The following is a 23,063-nucleotide window of genomic DNA, read 5'->3' on the forward strand; positions in this document are numbered from 1 at the left end:
ACCAAAACTCCAGCTGTCCTCTCTTCCTATACTGCAGCTCACAAGAGTTGTAAATTAATCATCACCAAGTCCTATTCAGACTTTGAAAAGGCCAAATGCTCCTGTCCCCAAATGACAGTCGCTTCTTCTGGTCCCTTGCCAAGGCCATTGAGCAATTTCTGCCCACCCAGGTTTCCACCACTCGCACATCTGGATGGTACTGTACTGGCATCACTCCTCTTTGAATTTCTGCATTGATGCGGACAGAATTCCCTCCACTCCACTAAGAATGGCTCCCTTCATGTCTCCCATAGTCTACTGACAAAATAAAATCCAAAGAATCCTTAACCTGAACACAAACAAAGCATCTGGTCCTGATGGTAGTGCACCTGTTATGTTAAAAAATTGTACCCCAGAACTAACACCTCTCCTGTATTGCCTCTATGGAAACAGGTCCACATCCAGCCCATCCCAAAGATAAGTGATAATATTATTACCTGACACCTCCAGGGAGACTCATCGAGGGAGGGTATCTACTCTACAACTCTGTCTCCACCACTTTATCCATCAACGAACTGCAACTACACCAATGGCATCTACCGCCCATCACCACTACTATTTTCACAATCACAAGCATCCATGCCCACAGCGGAATTCGAACCCGCAGCCTTTTGGCTGGAGAGTGGATACGCTAACCACTCGAGCAACTGTTAACCAACACCCTTTTACGGTCCATCTTGAAACTTCACTGCTTCCTCTTTCATTCCATCTATTTTTGTCTTTGAGAACAGTCTCACTCCACTCTGCCTTCCTCGAAGATTACAACCCTCAGTTCAATAAAATGCAAACAGATTCCTCTTTTCTTCTATTCCTCTTGACCACACACAGCACTAATGTACTATAGGTTTTGTGGCCTTTCATGTGTGGATCAGATATATGAAAAAAAAAAAAAAATGTATATATCCAAATTTAACACGCCGCTGGTGAGGTGGGAAAATGTAACAAAAGTGATAAGATGTGGTCCCACAGACCTACCCAAATAATGTAGTGTATTATAGAAATCCATATCTTTTTAATCAATATTAGATTACGTATTGTTTAAGTGTCCTGTAATTTTACAGAATAAAAACGCAGATCCACAAAATTAAATTTTTATTATCCAAAAATATTTAACTAATTAAACATCTTTATTTTTCAACAAAAATATACTCTTCCTAGCTTATATAATGAATGAACTAAATAAATCAGTATTTTTAGGCACTTTGGTATTGGTTTACAAAAGGAACATATATATTATAAGAAGCTAATGCAATAATAAACATTTAGCCTTGAGATTCCAATCAAATCACTAATAAAAATTTTCATTTTCTGTAATTGCACAGTCAGGGCACCTTGGAATTATGTGATCGAGACACACATATTTTGTTTGCTAAACTTAAACTTTCTTGCACGCAACAGCCTGTCGTTTATGGCGTCGAGTAGCAGGTTACGGGAGGGGAAACTATACTGAGGTATGACTTACTGCCATGCGTTGTTAAAAAGTTATAGTCAATTTAAAATCTTTGAGGTCTGTGACACCCCTCCTTACCAATGCCGGGTTAAAAAAAAAATACTATTTATTCATCATCCTAGTTAAAAATTACTTTACAGATGTATCAGGATATCTTGATCCATATTGCAAACGTCTAATGCTTTATGGACTGACTGACCATGATGGTCTTTACACTAGCAAGATTTGCACTACTAATCTTAGTTAATGTTTGACTTATGTGCATTTTCATCCTGTAGAAATCAAGGCTGCATTGAATGTAATGTACTATTATTTCCCTCTTCTCATTAACTGAATTTTCACATTTCTGCTGCCAGATTGCCATGATTTTGAGCCCACCCTAAGTTGGACTCAACAAATTATTCCAAGTCCTCCTCACCATTTGAAAAAATACTTGCCCAAGACCCCATTTCTTAATTTTTTTTAAATGTATTTTTTAATTTGTCCCAGTAAGTTAATAAGAGTTTCATAAAGTTATTAGTAGTGTTCTATCTTGGTCAGAGATTTCCTTTGTGAGAAACATTTGAAAAAAGGAAAAGTCAATAAATAATAAGAACAGAAAGAAAACAGCATTAATTTTTTAAAAATATATAAATTATTATATTTATTTTTGTTACTAGAATAGCTCTAAAGGGCATTCTAGTAACATTCTGTGCATATTTCTTCTCTTTTCTTAAAAAAAAAAAAGTATTTTTTTATTAAAAATTACTGTATTTTGTCCAGTCTGCAGCTATTCACTGGCAAAATCTACCTGTCATGTGCAAGTGGGGGAGCGTTTGTTGAGCCTTGCCTGTAAGCACCTTTGGTCACTTAATGTGTGATTCCTATGTTTTTCTCTTTGCATTTTTTTGGGCAGGTGGCATAGGTGCCATCACATTTCTGTTTGCTAATAATGTTGTCTGCAGTTGATTTTGGTAGATGACAGTCTTTTACCAATGTCATGAATGTATAAGACATTCATATGATATCCTATAAATAGCATCTTTTTTTGAAAGCCATAAGTTATTCTCCATGTGCAGTTGATAGTAAGTATATATATTTTGGGGACTACTTGAAGAATGAATGCACATTCCTGTGTGCATTCATTTCTCACAATAATAACTGAAAATTTTTGACAAAATCTCCTCAGGTGCAATGCTATTTCTATTCTAAGGGAAATTCACTTGTTGGTTCCTGCAAGCTCAATAAAGTTAGCTATATATATATATATATATATATCCCTGTTTTAGAATAAAACATAAGGATGCCTCAACACTTTTAATATTGTACAGTTTAGCTTATAATTTCCAAGTTCTCATTTAAAAAGCCTTGTTCCAAAGTAATCTATTATTCTTTAAACATTGGTGATTTTCCTTTGCAGATTCTGATTTTGTTCCACTTGGTGCTTCTTAATAAGTAACAGTAAATCTGTAGCAATTCTCATTTATCTCTTTCTTTATTTTCTTCCTTTCCCTGTACTTGTTATTATCTATACATTTCGGGTATAATTTAAATATGGTAATTATAACTTCTGCTATAGCAAAGTTTCAAATAATAAAATGCCATTTCATACACATTTTATATTCATTTTTTATATCTTTTATAGGTTGTATTTATTAGTAGTAGAGTACATCCTGGTGAAACTCCAGCTACTTTTGTCTTCAATGGCCTTCTCCACTTTCTCTTGTCAACATCAGACCCTCGAGCTTCTGCCCTTCGCCATCTGTTTGTTTTTAAGTTAATTCCCATGCTAAATCCAGATGGAGTATTTCATGGACAGTATAGAACTGACATAAGAGGAATTAATCTCAACCGTGTGTATCTGATTGCAAATGCAGAAAATCATCCTTCTGTATTTGCAGCCCGCAGTCTTCTTCTTTATTATCATTCTGGTTACTCTGATATTACTAATAAAAATTTTGATTGTAATGTGGAATCTATTGATCCTCCACATAGTTTAACTGATTCTCCTATTGTAACAAGTAAATGCCACACAGTTGATGTCTTAAAGCAGTGCATATGTTCATCATGTGGAGTACTTGCTCAATCTACAACTCCTAGAAAAGTGTCATTCCGAGAATATCCAGAACCAGACAGCCTGAAAAGTGTTGCTGATGCTTGTGCTGGAGTATGTATATATATTTTCTTGTAAATTCATTATTTTATATTATAAGAGAGAGAAAAATTGCTGTAATCATCATATGCATCTACAAGGATGGGCAAGATGCGTGCTTACCTCTTCCCAGGAATTGTAAAAATTTATATCTTTTGTGGTAAATGTTTAGAATTAATGGTGAAGTGCAACCTAAAATAAATCATAATTTAAAAAATTTACTATATCTTTTGGTTAAACTTTGGGAAAGTTAATTCACTATTTAATACCCCATGTAATTACTTATCCTCTTCGTTCCCCGTGAAGCATGGGGCCCTCAGTGATTGCTCTCCATCGAACTCTGTTCCTTGTTTCTTTCTTAATCTTGTTTCAGAATTTTTCCACCTGTTTCATCTCTGCTTTGATTTCTCTCTTCCAGGTCATCTTGGATTGCTCTCACCCTTCATCTGCTTACCTGTAGGTACCATTCCATGGCTGTCCTTGCTATATCCTTATCTGGGTTTCTGATCATGTGGCCTATCCACTTCCATTTTCTTTTATTTATTTCTGTTTGGTTGTCAAATTGATTTGTTTTATGTCATAATATCTTGTCTGAAATCCTATTTGGTGAGTATATTCCCATTATCTTCCTAAGACATATTTAATATTTATTATATCTGTATAAAACTGCAGTTTATTTAAGTTCCTTTAGGTTAGTCTCCAAGTTTCAAATCCATATAGTAGAATAGTCTACATTTGTTTTGAAGAGTCTTATTTTTGTCTTGAGATTTATATCTTTACTTATCTATATGTTTTTCATTGTATTGAAGGCAGTTTGGGCTCTTTTATATACTATTTTTTATGTCCTCTGTTCATTCTTCAATGCTCATCATCACTGATCCTAGATAAACAAAAGTGTTTATCTGTTCTAGTGGTTCTTCCATAATTTTGAGTATTAGATTTTGTTTTGGTTTCATCCTCATTATTTTGGTTTATTTTTAAGCCACACTTTGAGGCTTTCAGGTTTAAATTATATTTTTGTTTGCATATGTAGGTGCTTTGAGCTAGCAAACATATGTCATCAGCAAAATCTAGATTGTTTAATTTATTTATTTGTCCATCTGCATTGCAGATTAAGGCTTTCATCTGTTGTATTTCTCATTACCTTAATAGTAAAATTCTTAAGAAGATTGTAGTGTAGAATATGCATCCTTGACTTACACTTCTTGTTGTTTTTATTTCTTTAGTTAAATTTCCATTATGTGTTACCTTGATTTTATAATTGTCATACATTGCTTTCATTATATTAGTTATTTTCTCTGGTATGCCATAAGATTTCATTAATTGCCAAATTACTTCCCTGTTTATGCTATCAGATGTTTTATCAACATCTATGAATCCAAATACAGGCTGCTCTGCCATTCTGTTGATTATTCTCAGAGTTATTATTTGATATTCTATTAGGTCTGAAGACTGCTTGTTCTTTCTTCACTTTACATTATATTTCATGTTTCATTCTTTCTACTATTATTCTAGTGAAGATTTTACTAACTGTACTCGGAATATCTCTTCTGGTCAATCTTCCATATTTCATTTAGAAGGGAATACAGTATGTCTGTAGATATATATGTATGTTTCTTTAAGTAGTTCTGTTTGTATACTGTATCCATGCAGCTCTGCTATTTCTGAGTTCTTTGTTTTGACTTAATTATTTCTGCTTTTGCTACTCTCCTATATTTATATTTAATGCTTCCATTTCAGTATTTTCTGGGAGTAGAGTTTCCTGTATTGGGGTTTCTCTGTTTAATATATTGTGGAATTGTTCCATCCATCTCTTTTCTATGTCTTTTTTCCCTTATTGGCCTCTCTTTTCTTATATTTTTCTGGCTATCTTTGTTGTTATTTTGAAAAGTTTCTTGAAATCAGAGTTTGCTGCAGCCTTCTTGCTGAGTTCTTTGATGAATTTTCTTTTATCATCTCTTATGCTTTTCTTTATTTGTGCATTTTTCTTCTTATACATCTTTATTTTGATTTTGAAGTAATTTTCTTCTAATTTATCCTCTTTCCTCATTTAAGAACATTGTTTTATCTATTATCCATTATTTTTGAGCTCTCTCTCGTTTTCCTTATATTTCTTCAGCTGTTTCATTGTATAATTGTTTTATGTTTTGCTCTTTTTCCCCCTTCATTTTTGTATTATGTTTCACATTCGCTTTTGATCATACAAGCAGAGTTTTTTTTATAGTATTCTTATTTTTCAGTTTATTTATATTGTAACAGTTTCTTTAGCTCCTTGACTTAAATATCTTTGCCAATTCTGGTATATGGTCTGTGCATGCATCTGCTCCTCTCATGTTTTCATATCCTGCAAAGATATGAAAACATGATTTATTTGTGGTTATGTGATCTGTTTGTATTTTACTCTTTCCATCTAGTAAGATTCAGGTTTGTTTATGTATATTCTTATGTTTAAATATTGTGCCTCCTATGATTCATTTGTTAAATAAGCAGAAGTCCTTTAATAATATTTCATTTTCACCTCTTAGTTCTTCTTTTCCCATCACTGTTTCATATCCACTGTTCTCTTTGCCTATCTTTGCATCTCCCAGAAATAAGATCATTTCTCTTTTGCTACTTTTGTCTAATTCTCTCTGTAGTTGATCGTAGAAATCTTAATTTTCTTCCCAGTCTGCACTGTTTGTAAGGGCATACATGTTTATTATAGTAACATTTTTATATTTGGTTTTGAACTTAGCTTTTATTATTCTTTCTGATACTGAGTTTCATTCCAATAGTGCCTTTCATGCCTTCACTGTCACGATCAGAGCAACACCCCTGCTGTGTCCCTCAGGGTTTAAAGAATACATGATATATTTGTTTGATGTTAGTCTGATCTCACTGGTTCTATTCCACTGGTTTCACAGAGCATTTATATTTTGTATCTATCCATCTCCTTTGCTATTTGATGTGCTTTCCAGATTCATGCTCTGTTTTGATGTTCTAACATCGAATTTCAGTTGCAGATTTGGCTGTAAAAATATCCTTTCCAAGAGTCTTTGCCTGTTGGCTTCTCTAAGAGACCTTTCCCCAACCTGCATTATTTCTTCTGGTGATCTTCAGAAGAACTAGTCTTGATATTTTTCAATATTTGAGGTTTCTGTAGGGAAATTTTTTTTTTATGTATTGTAGTTGCTAACTACAAGCAAAAGCCCTTCTCCTTTCTCATCTGGGCTTGGGACTAGGAGTGGCAGAGTTACCCCATGAATTGGACTTTAGATTTTTGCATCTTTCATGTGAGATTTGTCAGACTTATAGTCCCTCTATATGAGACACCTATTTGTGATGAAGGGGATCTCCCCACCATGGTACTTGCCCTTTTCATTTGTTTCTGTTTTTTACTTCTGAGACTTTTACCCTCCAGTCTGGACCACCATCACTGGGATAGTATCTTGCTGCAGAGTTACCCATAGACATCCAGAAAGAGGAATTATGGTACTTGCACTGCTTTGGCCTCTGATTTGTCAAGATGGACAGTCTTGGATTAACCAACAGGATCAGTTGGCTAGTGGGCTTGACTGTGATGTCATCAGTATTGCAGTATCTCCTTCATGGTCCACAGACACCACAGACATGGTCCAATACTTGCTGTGGTGCCTGTATGACATCCAGAATAGCCTTTGCATTCTTTCTTCTGAGAATGAGTCTTCTCTCCTCATCAAGTGTATCAGGATATCCTTCAAGTCCCAACCAAGTTTGGAAACCATTATCACATCAACAGATTGCAAGAATGAGAAACAGAAAACTGAGATGCCTACATTTATACCATCATTCCTCATAATACATTTGATAAGTGAACATCCAATTGGCAAAATGACACTCTTTATCCAGAAGGGTTTGGAAGGATTGGCAAGGTTCTCAACCATTGAGAAACTGTTCAGGAGATATTCCAGTTCATAACATTTTGCCAGAGACATTCAGAGCTACTTTTCCATGCAACATCGTTTGGAGATATGCCAACCACAGTAATCCCCTTTCCCAACATGCACATGCAAAACTGTGAATTTTTTCTGAGGAGTAATTTCAGAGTGAGACATTGAAGGATGGATGGGTACAACATCCTGGTACCAACCAAGAATATCATACATTTAACATCCTAACATTACTGAAAGAAGGGTATTTGAGTTCCCCTGTCAGACTTTACATCCTGAATCCTTTGCACTGTTTTAATGCCAAAAATATGACAGTGTTTTAGACCAGGGGTGTGCAGCCCATGGGCTGCATGTGGCCCCATAAGATCTTAAACTTTTAACATTATTATGTGATGCGAAAAATATGTTGTCTTTCTTTACATTTTGATACAGGAATTTGAGAATAGGTTTCAAGACTTCAGAAAAAATTATCATTTTTTTTTTTTGTATATTTGCGACTCCATTTTCATTCGACCTAAATACATTACTTTTGAATTTTCAAATGGAATATATAGAGTTGCAATCAGGTATTCAACTCAAAGAAAAATTTGATCATGTCTCTTTGCTAGATTTTTATAAGATCTATCTTCCCAGAGAAAAATATCCTTCACTTTGCAATCATGCTTTATTCATGTCATTGCTTTTTGGTAGTACATACATTTGTGAACAACTATTTTCAAAAATGAAGCATACAAAGAGTAAAATTAGATCAAAAATTTTTGACGAGAATCTTTAGAGCTCACTATGAATTGCAACCACTTCCATTGAACCAGACATTGATGCATTAGTTTCACGTAAACAAGGTCAAATATCTCACTAGTTTTGTGTTTATGCTTTCCTCTTTTTTTTTTAATGTTACAATAAAAAAATTTTAAAATAAAGAAGTTGTGTTATTTATATACATTAACAATATTATATATTATTTATGTGGCCCAAGACAATTCCTCTTCACTTAATGTGGCCAAGAAAAGCCAAAAGGTTGGACACCCATGCTTTAGACAGTTTGTTGTGGCTCTGTCCTCTGTGCCTGGTGTTGCAGTAAAGAGCATGAAAATAAAGATGGTTAAGTGCAAAACACCTGAATGCACTAACTGCAAGAGGGAATATCTTGCCTGTTCCTGAGCTTTCCAAAGGTGAAAGGATGTGAAAGAAATTCAAAACATTGAGACTGAGTAGATCATTCCGTATCAGAAGGCAAAGAGGATCTATACTATAATGGTAACAACATCTAGTGGAAAACCTTTTACACTGAGAAGGTAACAGTAAAGAATTTTGATTGCAGTTAAGTATCTAAGTCAGGGGTGGGGAACCCTTGGCATGCATGCCAAACGTGGCACATCAATGACTTTTTTCTAGCACGCAACCCAGGGCTCAGCTTAAAAAAATAAATAGATAAATACATATCCAGCATCTTTGCTGAGTTGTATATTTTAACTTAATAGAATACAATTTTATTAAGTAGAGCAATATCAGGATAAATTCTCGTAGCAAGGCTCAAACGTTGGTTATACATGCTTATTAAATAACTTAAGGAAATTACAACGTATGATAGAATATACATTAAATTAAACTTTAATTTTATTAAAGTTAACATTAAATAAAATTTAACATTATTAAAGTTTAATTTAATGCATATTCTATTGTACGTTGTAATTTCCTTAAGTTATGTAGTAACCAGGATAAATATAAATAAAAATGCAATAAAGAAATGAACACTATCAACTATTTTAGTAGTAAGTAATAAGATAATGAAACAAACATCCTGTTTCAAAAAGCCATTATCTCCATGATATACATTGATGTACAAGTTTTGTTCCGTTCAGTTGTTGCATCATTCGCCAGGTGGGGGACTCCTTTACCATCATTTTATATATTTTGTCATGTTTTGTAAAGAATTTCAGTTTTCTAAAGTGTGTGTATATGTGGATTTGGATTTAATTAAATCATAAATCATTAAAATATGGATTGGAAGTGTTTATTGTCAATTAATGTTTAATTTATTAGATATGAATGCAAAATTTCTTTACATTGTCATCGACATAAGTTATTGTTAAAGCTATGTGAAATCTATTATCAATATTGAGGATTATGAAGTGTTATTCGCATGTGATTAGATGGCATGCGTACCCTTCTCTTTCATCTGTATATGTGTAGGCAGGCTTATAATTGTACTAATTTTTGGTTTGCTTAAACTTTGTAGGTGTATGCAGAGAATGATGAGATTTTCTGAGTCCAAATTATAATTTTTGTCAGTGTCCATACGTCTGTCCACATTTTTACACCCAATGATCCAATTTTTATTGAAGTTGGAAACTGTCTGAAGAAAGCAATTATTTTTGTATGTACTTTGTGATTGTACAAATTTGGTCATTCAGTTGTAATTTAGTTTTATTTCCTTCTTGACTTCCTTTCTTTCTTCCTCCTTTTTCCTATTCATATTTATGCTATATATATATAAATATACCATTATCATATATTTTTATTTGCCACCTGCCCTTTACAGATTGTACAGAATGTCTCACAGCCACCAGCAAAGAAATATAGACATTCAAATGAAGAGGATATTAGAGAATTTAAAGAATACTGGACTGAAAAATTTGGTATGATTAAGAAAGATAATAAAGCATTATGCATTTTATGTTCTGAATCAGTTGTTTGTAGGACTTCTAAAGAGACATTTTGAAACTGTTCATAAGAACATAAGCAATAAAAGTGAGCAAGAACAAAGAGAATTAATTTCTCATTAACTGAGCAAGACAAAAAAAAAAATCCGATCTTTCATGAAATTTATTTCAGGTAGGCCTAGTTATAGTTGCTGCTAGTTTTGAGGTTTCAAAAGCTATTTCCGAACATGGAAAACCACTCAGTGATGGGGAGTATATTAAAGAAGCATGGCTAGAATGTGCTCCTTTCCTTTTTGACAATCTTTCAGAAAAGGTAAAAATTATTCAGCGCATTAAAAATGTGTGTGTGAGAGAGTAGAAAAACAGTTAAGGATAGGATACTTAAGTTGGAAAGGAATACAGCAGAACAATTAACAAAAGATTTGGCTTCATGTAAGCTGTTTTCTATTCGTGTTGATAAGAGCAAAGACATTATACCATCATTTAGGCTAGCATTCTTTGCTTGATTTTATAGGGTTGACAAAGTATGTGAAGAGATGATTAACCTTGTAACACTACCTGAGCGTACCACTGGGGTTGAAATGTGTAAAGCGGTTATGAATGAATTATCTATTCGGCATATATTTCAAAAGTGGTATCCATCACAACAGATGATGCACCCAGCAGGATTGGTAAGGAAGCTGGATTTGTAAATCTGTTTGCAAAACATGTCATCCGCTGATAGGTTTCATTGCATCATACATGAGGAGACTTTATGTGCAAAAGCTGGCCTTGCACATAAAGTCCAAAGCATTTACGATCCCCTAAAGACAACGTAGCTTTCTTCAAATATGTGGGTGTTTATAGCATACCATGCACTATCCTACATAGGCCAAACTTTGAGAAGCCTAGAAATTAGAAAGAAAGAACATGTAGGAGATGTTAATCACAACAGAACAGACACCTCAGATTTAGCACATCATTTCTCAACTTCAAACCACGCAGTAAATTGGGATAACAGCTCCATGCCATATATAGAAGAGGATTACAGTTGTCCAGATTAAGGTTACATCCTACGAACAGGATGTAACCTTAATCGTAACCAAGGTGTTATATTAAAGGATATGTGGAAAAATCTGATTAACTCATTAAGTTTAGTGGAGCTACATTACTCCGAAAATTATGTAACACGACTTTGTAAAAATGACTGACTCTTTATGCGTATCATGTCACGCGAATCTTTCCAATTTTGTCTAACTGTTGTTAACCGTTTCTGCATTCCTTTGTTTTTTTGCATTTACTAGTAGTTTTTTTACCTGCTCGTCTTGACAAAGCTAGTCGGTTACAGCTAGCAAAACTAGTAGATGTTTTTGTACATATGTGTATTAAACTTACGGTCTTGTAATCCAAATAGTATGTGTTAACAAGCCCTGGATATTATTGTAGACAATATTCCACAGGTACTCTTAACAAGCTGCCACCTTGCCTTCCATCATGTATCTTCTCTTTTGCCAGTTAGAAGGCTATTCCAGTGTTCATAGAGAGGAAGTTTTTCTTGCTTAGTTCTGCATAAGTCATACACATTTTACACAATCTTTCCAATAGGGTGATGATATGCGTGTGTGACTATTATTCATCTGCTTTAACTATTCATTATGTTTTAACTCATTTTATTAATGAGAGCCTTCATTAATTTACTATTTTTAGTAATCTCCCTGACCATTTATACAGTGAAACAGATTTATCTGACATGACAAAGGCACCATATTTTTTCAAATTTTTACAAAAAAAAAGTCAATTTATATATGCAAGATTATGATATGTATATATTTTTTATTAGAACTCTTAGGTCAGTTCTGTCTGTCATATTGTATTATATTTTTATATATTTATATAGAGTTACATTTTAATGCATTCTAAACTTGGTCTTGCTATAAAAAAGCCATTTGAATGTCTTTTCGAAGATGTTCAAAGCTATCCATTTTTATGGCATATTAGAAAATATGCAATAAAACAACAATGAATTTATAGTCCAAAGGCTGAATTTGCTCTTTCAGAAATATATTTTGAGAAATTCTTATGATTTTATTGATATATTATTGGTAATCATCAATAAAAAAAAAAAACTGTTCATCATAATCCTAACAAGAAGTCTGTTCTCAGTGAGTTACAATGTCACAAGATAATCTGTCAAATGTTTTTTGTTGTTATCCAAACCAGGGACGTATATTCCAGGTGTAGTAGGTGCCATATCAGTTTTTTTTTTTTTTTATTTTTTTTATTTATGAACTGTTACAAACATCAGAACATTCACACTGTATAATTGTAAATCAGATATGGCAAGCATTACTGTTGAAGTATATCTTGACTAATCACATGTGGAGAGAGAGTAATGTGATTCCCTATGCAGAGTTTTCAGTGAGGCATCTGTGTGCATTGTTAATGACTGAAGGTAAGCAGAGAATTCAGTTCATTCACTGGTGCATTCATAGTGATTGAAATTTGCATGGGAATTCAAGGCATGTGGACTATCATTAGTACAATTAACTTAGTTCTACTCGGTATATTACCTGCAGCCAAGAAGGGAAGTGCAGTTTGTTGTTCCTTGTGGTTTCCTGTTAGATAACCATATATTTTTTAAAACTGACATTAATTTTTTATCCTTCTTGACAACTTGAAACAGTGTTGACAATATTTTGTGCACGCCTTGTTTAAACCAATACTATGAGGTCATGTTAAGATGGTTAAAAAACATCTTCCTATTTCAAATTTACATAGTGTTTATATCTCAGAAAAGAAGGATTGAAGTGATGTTTAAATAATGCGATTTATTCTGAATAAACTAAGTTTTTTTTATACAAATTTAATGATTTTTTTAATGATATTGTCTTACCACAGTACACCCACTGGAATATGTACCATATGCCACTGATCAGAACAGTAGTAAATTTGGTAAATTAAACTTTAAAAAATGTCATCCTTGAAAACTCGCACATGATGAGCACTGATATTACATCTCTATTTACAAATGTCCCACTGAAAGAGTACCCTTGATTTTATTGTCTCCATTTTCTCACCAGCATTTTTGAATTATTCAGATTCTCTGTTCATGATGTTTTCCTTTCTGCTTTTATGTAGAAAGGAAAATTATACAGACTCCAGTAGGTGATTGATATATGTATTATATCCCCCTCCCCAAGCCATGTTCTGTAGAGAGCATACTCCTCAACACAGTTGTATGCACAAACATTTTAGTCTATCTAGTTCTGCTTAAAATTTTGTTAAGATATCGTCTATACATCTTTACAAAATTTTAATTTTTTTTTTTTTCTTGCTCAGATATACAGAATTCATTTGAACAATTTGTTTTTCCATTAGAATAGTAAGATTTTAAAAGATCAGTTAGCATTTATGTTTGAGGCAGAAAATAATTTCTTAATCAGGGATACTTGAAAGAGAGAATGGGTAGACCTCAAAAAAAGATATTAGGTGGATAATGAGACCAGAACAGACCAATATAGTCTATATCTTGAAATTTTATTTTTCACTTGGTTAGAGTATAATAAATTTAGTTTAATCCTTTATCCAAGTATGAGCAAACAAAGTTTGCGCTTGAAAGTATCTTCAGGACTGGGATAAGGTGGTACAACACCAGGGCAACTCGTTGCAAAGGTGGAGCAAGCTACCGACAACTCCTGTCTCGGTATCTCCTATAATGCAAAACACATCTCCTTGCGGATATGTCTAATGTTATGCATTAAGGGAAGGGCCACTACCCAGACTAGTTTCGACCTTTATTGAGGTCTCTTCAGTGGGAGCCAGGCCCAATTGAGATACCAGGCAGAAGCATTAGCAGGTCATCTCTACCTATAAGAATTGCCAAATGGTGTGCCACCCTTTTTTAATAAATAACTCTGGATTTAGAGAAAGGTATCTCAATATCTCAATTGGGCCTGGCTCCCACTGAAGAGACCTCAATAAAAGTCGAAACTAGTCTGGGTAGTGGCCCTTCCCTTAATGCATAACATTAGACATATCCACAAGGAGATGTGTTTTGCATTATAGGAGATACTGAGACAGGAGTTGTTGGTAGCTTGCTCCACCTTTGCAACGAGTTGCCCTGGTGTTGTACCACCTTATCCCAGTCCTGAAGATACTTTCAGGCGCAAACTTTGTTTGCTCACACTTGGATAAAGGATTAAACTAAATTTATTATAGTCTATATCTGTAATTAGCTTTATGATGATGATGATGAAAGAGGGAACAAATTATGGTACCAAAGTACCTTCCATATTATATTATAAAAATTCCACATTAATGCATAACATTAGACATATCTGCAAGGAGATGTGTTTTGCATTATAGGAGATACTGAGACAGGAGTTGTTGGTAGCTTGCTCCACCTTTGCAACGAGTTGCCCTGGTGTTGTACCACCTTATCCCAGTCCTGAAGATACTTTCAGGTGCAAACTTTGTTTGCTCACACTTGGATAAAGGATTAAACTAAACTAAATTTATTATAGTCTATATCTGTAATTAGCTTTATGATGATGATGATGAAAGAGGGAACAAATTATGGTACCAAAGTACCTTCCATATTATATTATAAAAATTCCACATTATAGATAGTAAAGGACATTTTTTTTTAATTAAAAGTTTGTTCAATGATTTGTTTGAGCATTTTATAAGCTATTCTGTAATAACACTATCCATAGTGTTAGTTTCTAGCTGCTCTGTGTAGCAACTTGTATTTCCTTCTCAAAATGCTTATTTTTATGATTTTTGATGTACTCAGAAAAATAATTGGTGTTGAGTGATAAAATTAACCACCATAGTTGGTCATGTTTTAATACCCCTCTTCATGTTTTAGAATATATAAAATTATTATTATTAACATTTACTTCCATGAGGCCAAAAGGCTCATTTCAAGATGCAATATACCATTACACATAAAGCTCATCAAACCATGGTTTAAACTCATTAGTATGTTTTTTAATTAGTATTTTTTAAAAGAATTAGTACACAATTCAACATTGAGATTAGAACATTAATTTTTGTCACTGTGTAGTGTGATTTGATAAGTTATTGATTATTTAGTCTGTGGTTTTCCCATGGCACTTTATTATTCATGTTCTTATTGGCTAGAGTATTAGTTTTCAAGTGCTGAAAAAAATTTGATACACCACACACAAATGTTTGATGAAACAGTAAAATAAAAGTAAAGTAAAAAAAAAAGTTTAATAAAGTTTTAATAAATTTATAATTAATGTCACAGATGTTTTGGTTTAAGTATCATAAACCATCATCAGTGTTAGTAGAAAGTGAATAATTTAAAAACAAAGTGTGAGAGAGAGAGAGAGAGAGAAACGTGTTAAAAAAATTAGGTAATGCAGTTATTGTTAAGCTTCCCAAAATTTGGATGTAGACTGTCCATCATTGAGATGGAGTATAAATGGTGAAGAAGGACCTTAGCACTTTCTTTGAAAAGATATTAAAATATTAAGCTACTTAAACGGAAATGTATGTTTGTGTAATTAATTGTTATTTATCAAACTTTTTTTCACTGGGCATATGTTTTTTTTTTGCTGTACGTTTTTGCAACTGCTACATAGTTATCTCTTCATCACTTCATGGATATCAAAACCTCATTCATTTGAGGCCTGTGCTGTACTCAGGCTTGCAAAAGTTCCATGTTTGGTCTCTAGAGCATGGTTTCCAAATAAAACTACATAAAACTAGACATGGGGAAAACTGTAAATCTCAATGCCTTTTCAGTAGATCATTTGGCATCCAAACCATTAATCAACCAACCAAGGCAAACACTTTAAACAAAAGCAGCTGTTTGATTATTTCATACTTCGGATCTTCTGTTCTAAAATCTCAGAACATCATTATTAGATGGTGACGTTAGTTGAAGGTTTTCACTGGTTGATATAATACAGTGTTTATACACTGACATATAATACTTTATTTTTATTACTAGTATCATTGTCATTATTTCTCCTTTCAGGAGATATTAGTCCATTTAGAATGACAGATTATAACAACATAGTGCATTCTTGAATCACAAATTGTGAGTTATCACATGATAAATAAGAACTGATTTATACAGTAATTTTGACAGAGATGAATCTTTCCATTTGGTTGTAATAAACCAATTTATAAGACTGTGGAATGCATTAGGATACAACTACCATGTTGGAGTAAAACTTTAGTTTAATATAAACCAAAATATACACTTGACGTTTCGACCTTCGTATTAAGGTCATATTCTGGAGTATATGTATATATACAAAGAAACAAGCTGCTACAAATGACACATTAAATATAATAATTTTGGTGAAGCAGGCCTCTGAGATCATGCTCTTAACACCCTACATCGAATTGATTGGAAAAGTACTTGTTCTTTGTATCATACAAAAACTTGCTATGGTGGAAATTTAAAGAAGCCTGTGAAATTTTGATTAACCACCCTAATGTTAATAATAACGGGGGCTTAAAAATCCCAAGAATTTGGATGGCACACATTAATCATACTTAGCTTCCAGCAAACTCTGACTTTAGGACTCGAAGCAATTTTTTATTTTTTATTGGCCACTATCTATACCAGTTGCAATTTATATGTATACTTATATAAGTAATTTTATTTTCTGTTTATTTATTTATCTATTATTTTCTGTATGTACATGTTACTCTCCAGCTTAATTTAACTTTGTTACTTTGATGTAGTGAGATTTTTTTTTAAGCACCAGAGGTCAGGCAAATAGTTTTAATGGTTGATCAGTAACTTTAGCATGCCATGTAGAAGTTGTATCCATAATTTTCAGAAGACTGTGGAATGCTTTAAATGCCAAGTGGAGGATGTTTTTTCATATATTCATTGGGGAATTAGATGATGTGGCAAATTTTCTTCTATCTGTTAATAAGGACTGTATCTCTATCTGTGATTTGATATGTGGACGATTTCATAGCTATGCACATTTTTGATTGCATTTGCTGAATTTGGTATCAATATAGTATTTTCTTTATCAGCTGATATTTTATATGATTCTTTTATCATCCTAGAGCTGTGAATGCTGAACAGATGATTGTGTTTGTAGTCTTGTCGAGAGTTTTTCTTGATGCATTTGCATAATTTCACTTGCTTGAGAGTTAAATCCAGCTTCATCCTTAAGGTTTGTAGAGAAGAGGTTAATTACAACCTTTATCATGAGTAGGTGTCACTATCTTTGTTGTTTTCTTCTAAGGCTATTAAGGGCTTTTTTTAATTAATTTTTTTTGTCAGAATCATTTTATCCACATCAAAATGAAATCATGTGATTAACTGAAAAATAAAAGTTACATTAAATGTACTATATTTTTATATAGCTGATGGGTAAGTGGTGGTACCTGTTCTGTGTTTATCAAAATATATTGATGTGTATACCTGTGACAGCTATAGGTATTTTTACAGGCATTGCTCTGCTGAATTGGCCACCATCATTCCTTCACTTTCTTTTAGGGCTTCACAAGCAGCTGTTGGTCCATTCACTATCTAGCTTCACACCTACTAAACCAAATTTTCACCCTCTTCTTTCATTCTTTCTACTTCTGTTTGTTGAAACAGCCTTTCTCATGCTGTGTTCTCCATACCATAATCTGCAATGTTGTAGCTCCCACACAGGAAAGATTTTTTTATAAAACTACAGTACATGTGTATATCATAGGTGGGTAAGGATTTAAAAAAAATATATATTATTTTATTTTTATTTATTTTTTAGAGTTCAATGAGTGGGAATGGTCTCTCACCAGGTGTTGAAATTCATCTTCTCCCAATAAAGACAGTCACAAAGATGCCCACAGTGGGATTTGAACCTGGACCAGTTGGTTGGAGAGTGGATATGCTAACCACTTGGTCAACCAGCCTGGCAAAGTTGTTCAAGAAACAATCATCAGTATCCTGTTTTCTCCTTAATCTTCTTTACACATATGGTGCTGATGTGCTATACATTTTGCAACCTCTCAGATGTGGGATTGATTGGGGAAAAAAAAAATGTTGTTACAAATAGCATTAAATGGCACTAGCACAAATAGTATTAGCACTGGCATGAACAAATCCAGAGATAAGTAGGATAAAAGTAGGCTCAAAAAACATGTTGTTTAGTATATCAGTAGTGAACAAAACTTGCTTTTGCAGATGCAAAGACATGAATAGATAACATTTAGTCTTTAATTATAAATTAAAGATGCTGAGAAATTATATTCTCACCATCTTTAATTTATAGTATAACCAAGTGAAAAAACCTTCAACTTAGTCTTTAATTACGAAGAAAAGCCAAAACGGCTTTTCTTCTTAATTAAAACTTCTTAGTTATAATATGTTATAACATAATATAGTGACACACCTTTCGGGCAATCGTATAGCAAAAGTATGTAAGTTCTTTTCACTTAAACTCTGATATTCTAGGTCTAGCTACTCACTGATGAGACCTCAAAAAAGGTTGAAACCGGTCTGGGTAGTGACCTCTCCTCATAATGTAAAACAGTACTACATCTCCTTGGAGCTGTGTGTTTTTACATTATGAGAAAATATCAAGAATAGTGAGGGAACTTGCTCCACCTTTGCAACGAGTTGCCGTGGTGTGGCACTACCAAGTGGTCACTTACGCTTGGATCCGCCGACAGTTCGTCGGCATGAAACGTTCAGATCGTAGTTTTGCTTCTGGCTGAAAAACAATAAGGGATTTTTATCCCCTTAACTTAGTCTTTAATTGTTCTTGCATTTATTAATCATCTTTCTCTTTGATTTTTTCCTACAGCAGTTATATACTACAAGTGTTTTTATAAATACTCCATATTCAGATTGAAATAATGCATTGATTTGACTCTGTCACTCAATATAATTATGGTTTTCTTTTAGTTTACAAAGAAATGTATACTTAATTTTTATTAGCATATAAGAATAATCAGCTTCTTTTTAGCTTTCAGTACCATCTTTCCATCATAATGGATCAAAGACAAATAGTGAGGTAGAAGCTAGTGATGCTGATGAAGAAGTATCTGCTTCATTATCTGTGATACTACCATCATTAAAATCCAGACATCTTGGTCAAGAGAAGAAAGTAGATATCCCACTCATGACAGCAGAGCAAAGTGGCATTGCATTTTATGTGGATCTGCATGGCCATGCTTCCAAACGTGGTTGCTTTCTCTATGGAAACTATTTTGTTGAACCAGAAAAGAAGGTATTATTAATGATTGTTAGCAAATGAAAAATAGGAATAAATTGAGAATTATACTTCACTTATGCATTTCGTTTCTTTTCAGTGTATAAGGTTAATTATCAAAGTTCCTCTTTTAGATTTCTTACAATTTATATGCCAGCTTAAATTTATTTATTTTTAATGCGAATCCCACCCACAAGAGAATTTTTGAATCTGTAGTGTATTAGTAACTAGGCTGGCTAACAGCAAGATTATCCAGAAACTCTGCTTATTGGAGACCTGAAGTAGCTTTTTTATTTATGATTTTTTTATAATTCATTTAACACCTAAAAACATTCACAAACTTCCATGGTAGGATTTAAATTCATAGCATTTTAGTTGAAGAGAACATATCAACTCTACCATTCAATATGTGCTAGACATAACATAGTGAACTTTCACTACAGCAAACACCATTAATTACCACAAACTGCCAAAAAAAAAAAATTCTTGCTGAAAGCTCCATAGGCATATAGTATTATTCTAAAGAAAACTCACTATAGCAAACTGTTACTGGGATCCATACACATTCCTTATAGGTTAAAGTCAACTGTATTGCTAGGCTTAATTTTTGATGAAGAAATAACATTTTCATTTTACTTTTATTTATTTATTTTTATGGGATATTGTAGTGTGTATTTCAAAGTATATAGAAATGTACTTTGCGATACACAACACGAGACATACTCTAGCATGAATGTGTTAAGGGATACAATTTCACATTGCAGTTATGTGGATGATGCAACATTTGTCCTTTGATTTAAATCCTGTCTAGGATAGGAGCAAACTTTATAAGAGCTTTTCAGCTATATGTGAAGGTGAGTTAGCTGGTCTCTGAAACTAGAAGGGTCTGTCTTCCCATGCATGCAGTTAACAGAAATAATTTGCTGGTTTCATGTTCTTAGTCCTCGATAGTAATACTAACCGGCCATTACTAATAATAGTCTGATTGAAATCAAAATGAGTGTGTATCCTGTCATGGTGGGATCCAAAAAGACAATACAGATAAAGGCCTTCTCATTGAGGTCAACATGGAGTATTTGATGAGCTGTTGTTACAGGCTTGGAAATGTTGAGTGAGGTTCTGTCATATGGCTAAATAAATAAGATTAGCAAATAAATGGAGCGTAATTAAAATGGCTGATTGTAATTATGGTGAACTTGATTGGAATGAGCATATGGAAGTAGGAAAAGTAAGTTCCTTGAGTTGTCTAGGGACTATTACCTAACACAGTATGTGATAGGGACAATGAAAAGGATGTGAATACTTGACTTGGTAATAATGTCTCTGGATGTGATAGTAAATGAAGTATTGATGTTGCCTTCAGTGGATATTATTATTGCACTGGTACCTCATTCCATTCATTCACCACTCTTCAAACAAAAAAAATCTAGTCCTCACACCTTTGATTACAACACTGTTACCCAATTTCCGGGGATGACCTCTTGTCCTGTCTCCTCTAGCCAAGTGCTGAAATGTTTCCTCTGTATTATAAAAAGCTTTAAGAAACTTAAATATTTCTATCACACCTCCCCCCCCCCCTCTTTTTGCCTGTGAACCAACGGTTTGCAATCCAAAAATCCTTACTCTATCCTTGACAGGGAGCATTCCACAAACCACTAACCATCTTGGTCACTTGCCTCTCGATCCTCTCCACCACTTCTTAATCCACAAGACATCCAGGCGACCAGACCTGAGGATATTAATCCAGATGTAGTTGTATCAAGGCTTTATATAGAAGCATAAATAACTCCCTTATCTCTGCTTGTTAGTGTATTCTTCAACAACCAAGTAATCCTATGAACTACCCTGACTTACTTTAGCAATGTAGATAGTATTTAGCCTTACCGCTGTTTAGGGGTAGCTATATATGCCACCACCTAGGAAAATTAGCAATATGTCCTCTAAATTCCAGTTCTCTGCCTATTACTATCCCCCAAAACCCCAGGCTTCATCAATTTCTTTAAGTATAGTTCCCTCAAAGTGTCATAACTTGACACTTTTCTACATTAAATTGATATCCATTATGTTTTGCCAATAATATAAACCTATTTAAATTATCTTGCAAAGCTCTCTACATTACCTTGATAACTATTACTCTACTTAACTTTGCAATATCAGCAAACAACTGAATATCTCCCTTCAGATCCTTTTCTGTATCACATATATACAAATTAAACAGCAGTAGGCCCATCCTTGCAGTACACCACTAGTTTCCTGCTTTCTATGCTCTTCCATATACTACTTTTTGGTGTCTGTCCATCAGCCACCCTTGCATCCATATCACCAGTTTCATATCCATACTCATCTTATTTGTTCCAGTTTACTAACCGAGTTCCATTTGGCATCCTGTGAAATGTCTTTGCAGAATCCAGCATTTAAAATCATGAAGATGCTTTAACATTTACCTTTAGTTGAAAAGACTTGGGTTCAAATTCCACATAGACTTGAAGGAACCTGTAAAATAATCTGAATTATTCAAATATTTATTATCAGATTTATTTTTATATGTTATCTCTAAAATGTATTAAAGCTGTTAAAAGAGAAATTTGTTTTAAAATTGTGCTTTGTGGAATTTTTCTTCCTATTCATTTACAATGTAAAGTTTTTGAAACCAAATTTTAAGATATAAGTAACTTATCAGTATAGTTGCACTTAGCTCCATATCTGTGTGTGTGTCACATTTGATGCAATGGATTTACTTGGCTATATGGCATGATTAAAGAAATTTAATAACTGAAAGTCAAAAGATACCAAAATAGAAAAAACTATTATTTGAATGTACAACTAATTTCATCTTTTTAGAATACTTCATTGGGTGCATAACACTAAAAGAAAAATACAAAAATATACATTACAAAGGGCACATTCATGCAGGCTTGATCAAGTATGCCAAAGCTGGATAGATAAGAGTGATAGTCAGATCAGTTACAGCTAAGGTTAGTATTAAGATGGATCAGAACGAGGACAATTTCTGTTGATTCCACAATTCTTCTCTCCAGTTCATTGTAGCAACTAAAAATATTCATCTAAATCCATTGAGTTGCATATGGAAGAACATGTGAGAGACATCATGTTCTTAGCTTTGCTCGCCCTAAAGATGAAGATACTGTCATTCATCCAGTGATCTGGAACAAATCAGAAAACTTTTTAGATGCTATAATGAACTGGAGAGAAGAATTGTGGAATCAACAGAAATTGTCCTCGTTCCAGTCCATCTTAATACTAACTTTAGCATATTGTACACGAGGTCATGACCACCTTCAAATGTCAGCAATACATTTGCAAGTTAATTTATAGCTGTTGTTCTCTTGTAACTTCTATTTTTGTATTTCTCTTTTCATTATGCACTTGATGAAGTCTTGTAAGAAGACAAAACTAGTTGTATGTTCAAATAATAAACAGTTTTCTCTATTTTGGTATCTCTTGACTTCCAGTTGTTAAATTTCTTTACACGCACACACACATGCAGGTAACCCCAATAACATGGCACTTCTGCAGTGGGATACTTATAATAGCACAGTTTCATTCTATCACAGTTAGAGATTTTCAATAAACCTCACATAACATGCTATTTTTGAGCTTATGAGTTGGGAAAATATTGCAGTTCTGCTGGATATAAATTTTCAACATTTCCATTCTGTTTTGTGA

General features: G+C 33.5%; 1 protein-coding gene across 1 annotated transcript in view; it reads left to right on the top strand.

Annotated features, from left to right (window-relative positions):
• The window catches only part of LOC150101026 (cytosolic carboxypeptidase-like protein 5), a 207,338-nt gene that overhangs the window by 77,972 nt on the left and 106,303 nt on the right, over positions 1-23,063 (top strand). The window contains exons 6-7 of the mRNA XM_090401454.1: positions 3,114-3,635; positions 19,131-19,394. Coding sequence (XP_090257580.1) covers positions 3,114-3,635; positions 19,131-19,394 — 786 coding nt within the window. The remainder of the gene's footprint in view (positions 1-3,113; positions 3,636-19,130; positions 19,395-23,063) is intronic.

The sequence above is a fragment of the Typopeltis vanoorti genome, chromosome 12, assembly GCF_054136105.1.
Source record: "Typopeltis vanoorti isolate ZY-2024b chromosome 12, IOZ_Tvanoo_1.0, whole genome shotgun sequence".
NCBI classification, from domain to species: Eukaryota; Metazoa; Arthropoda; class Arachnida; order Uropygi; family Thelyphonidae; genus Typopeltis; species Typopeltis vanoorti.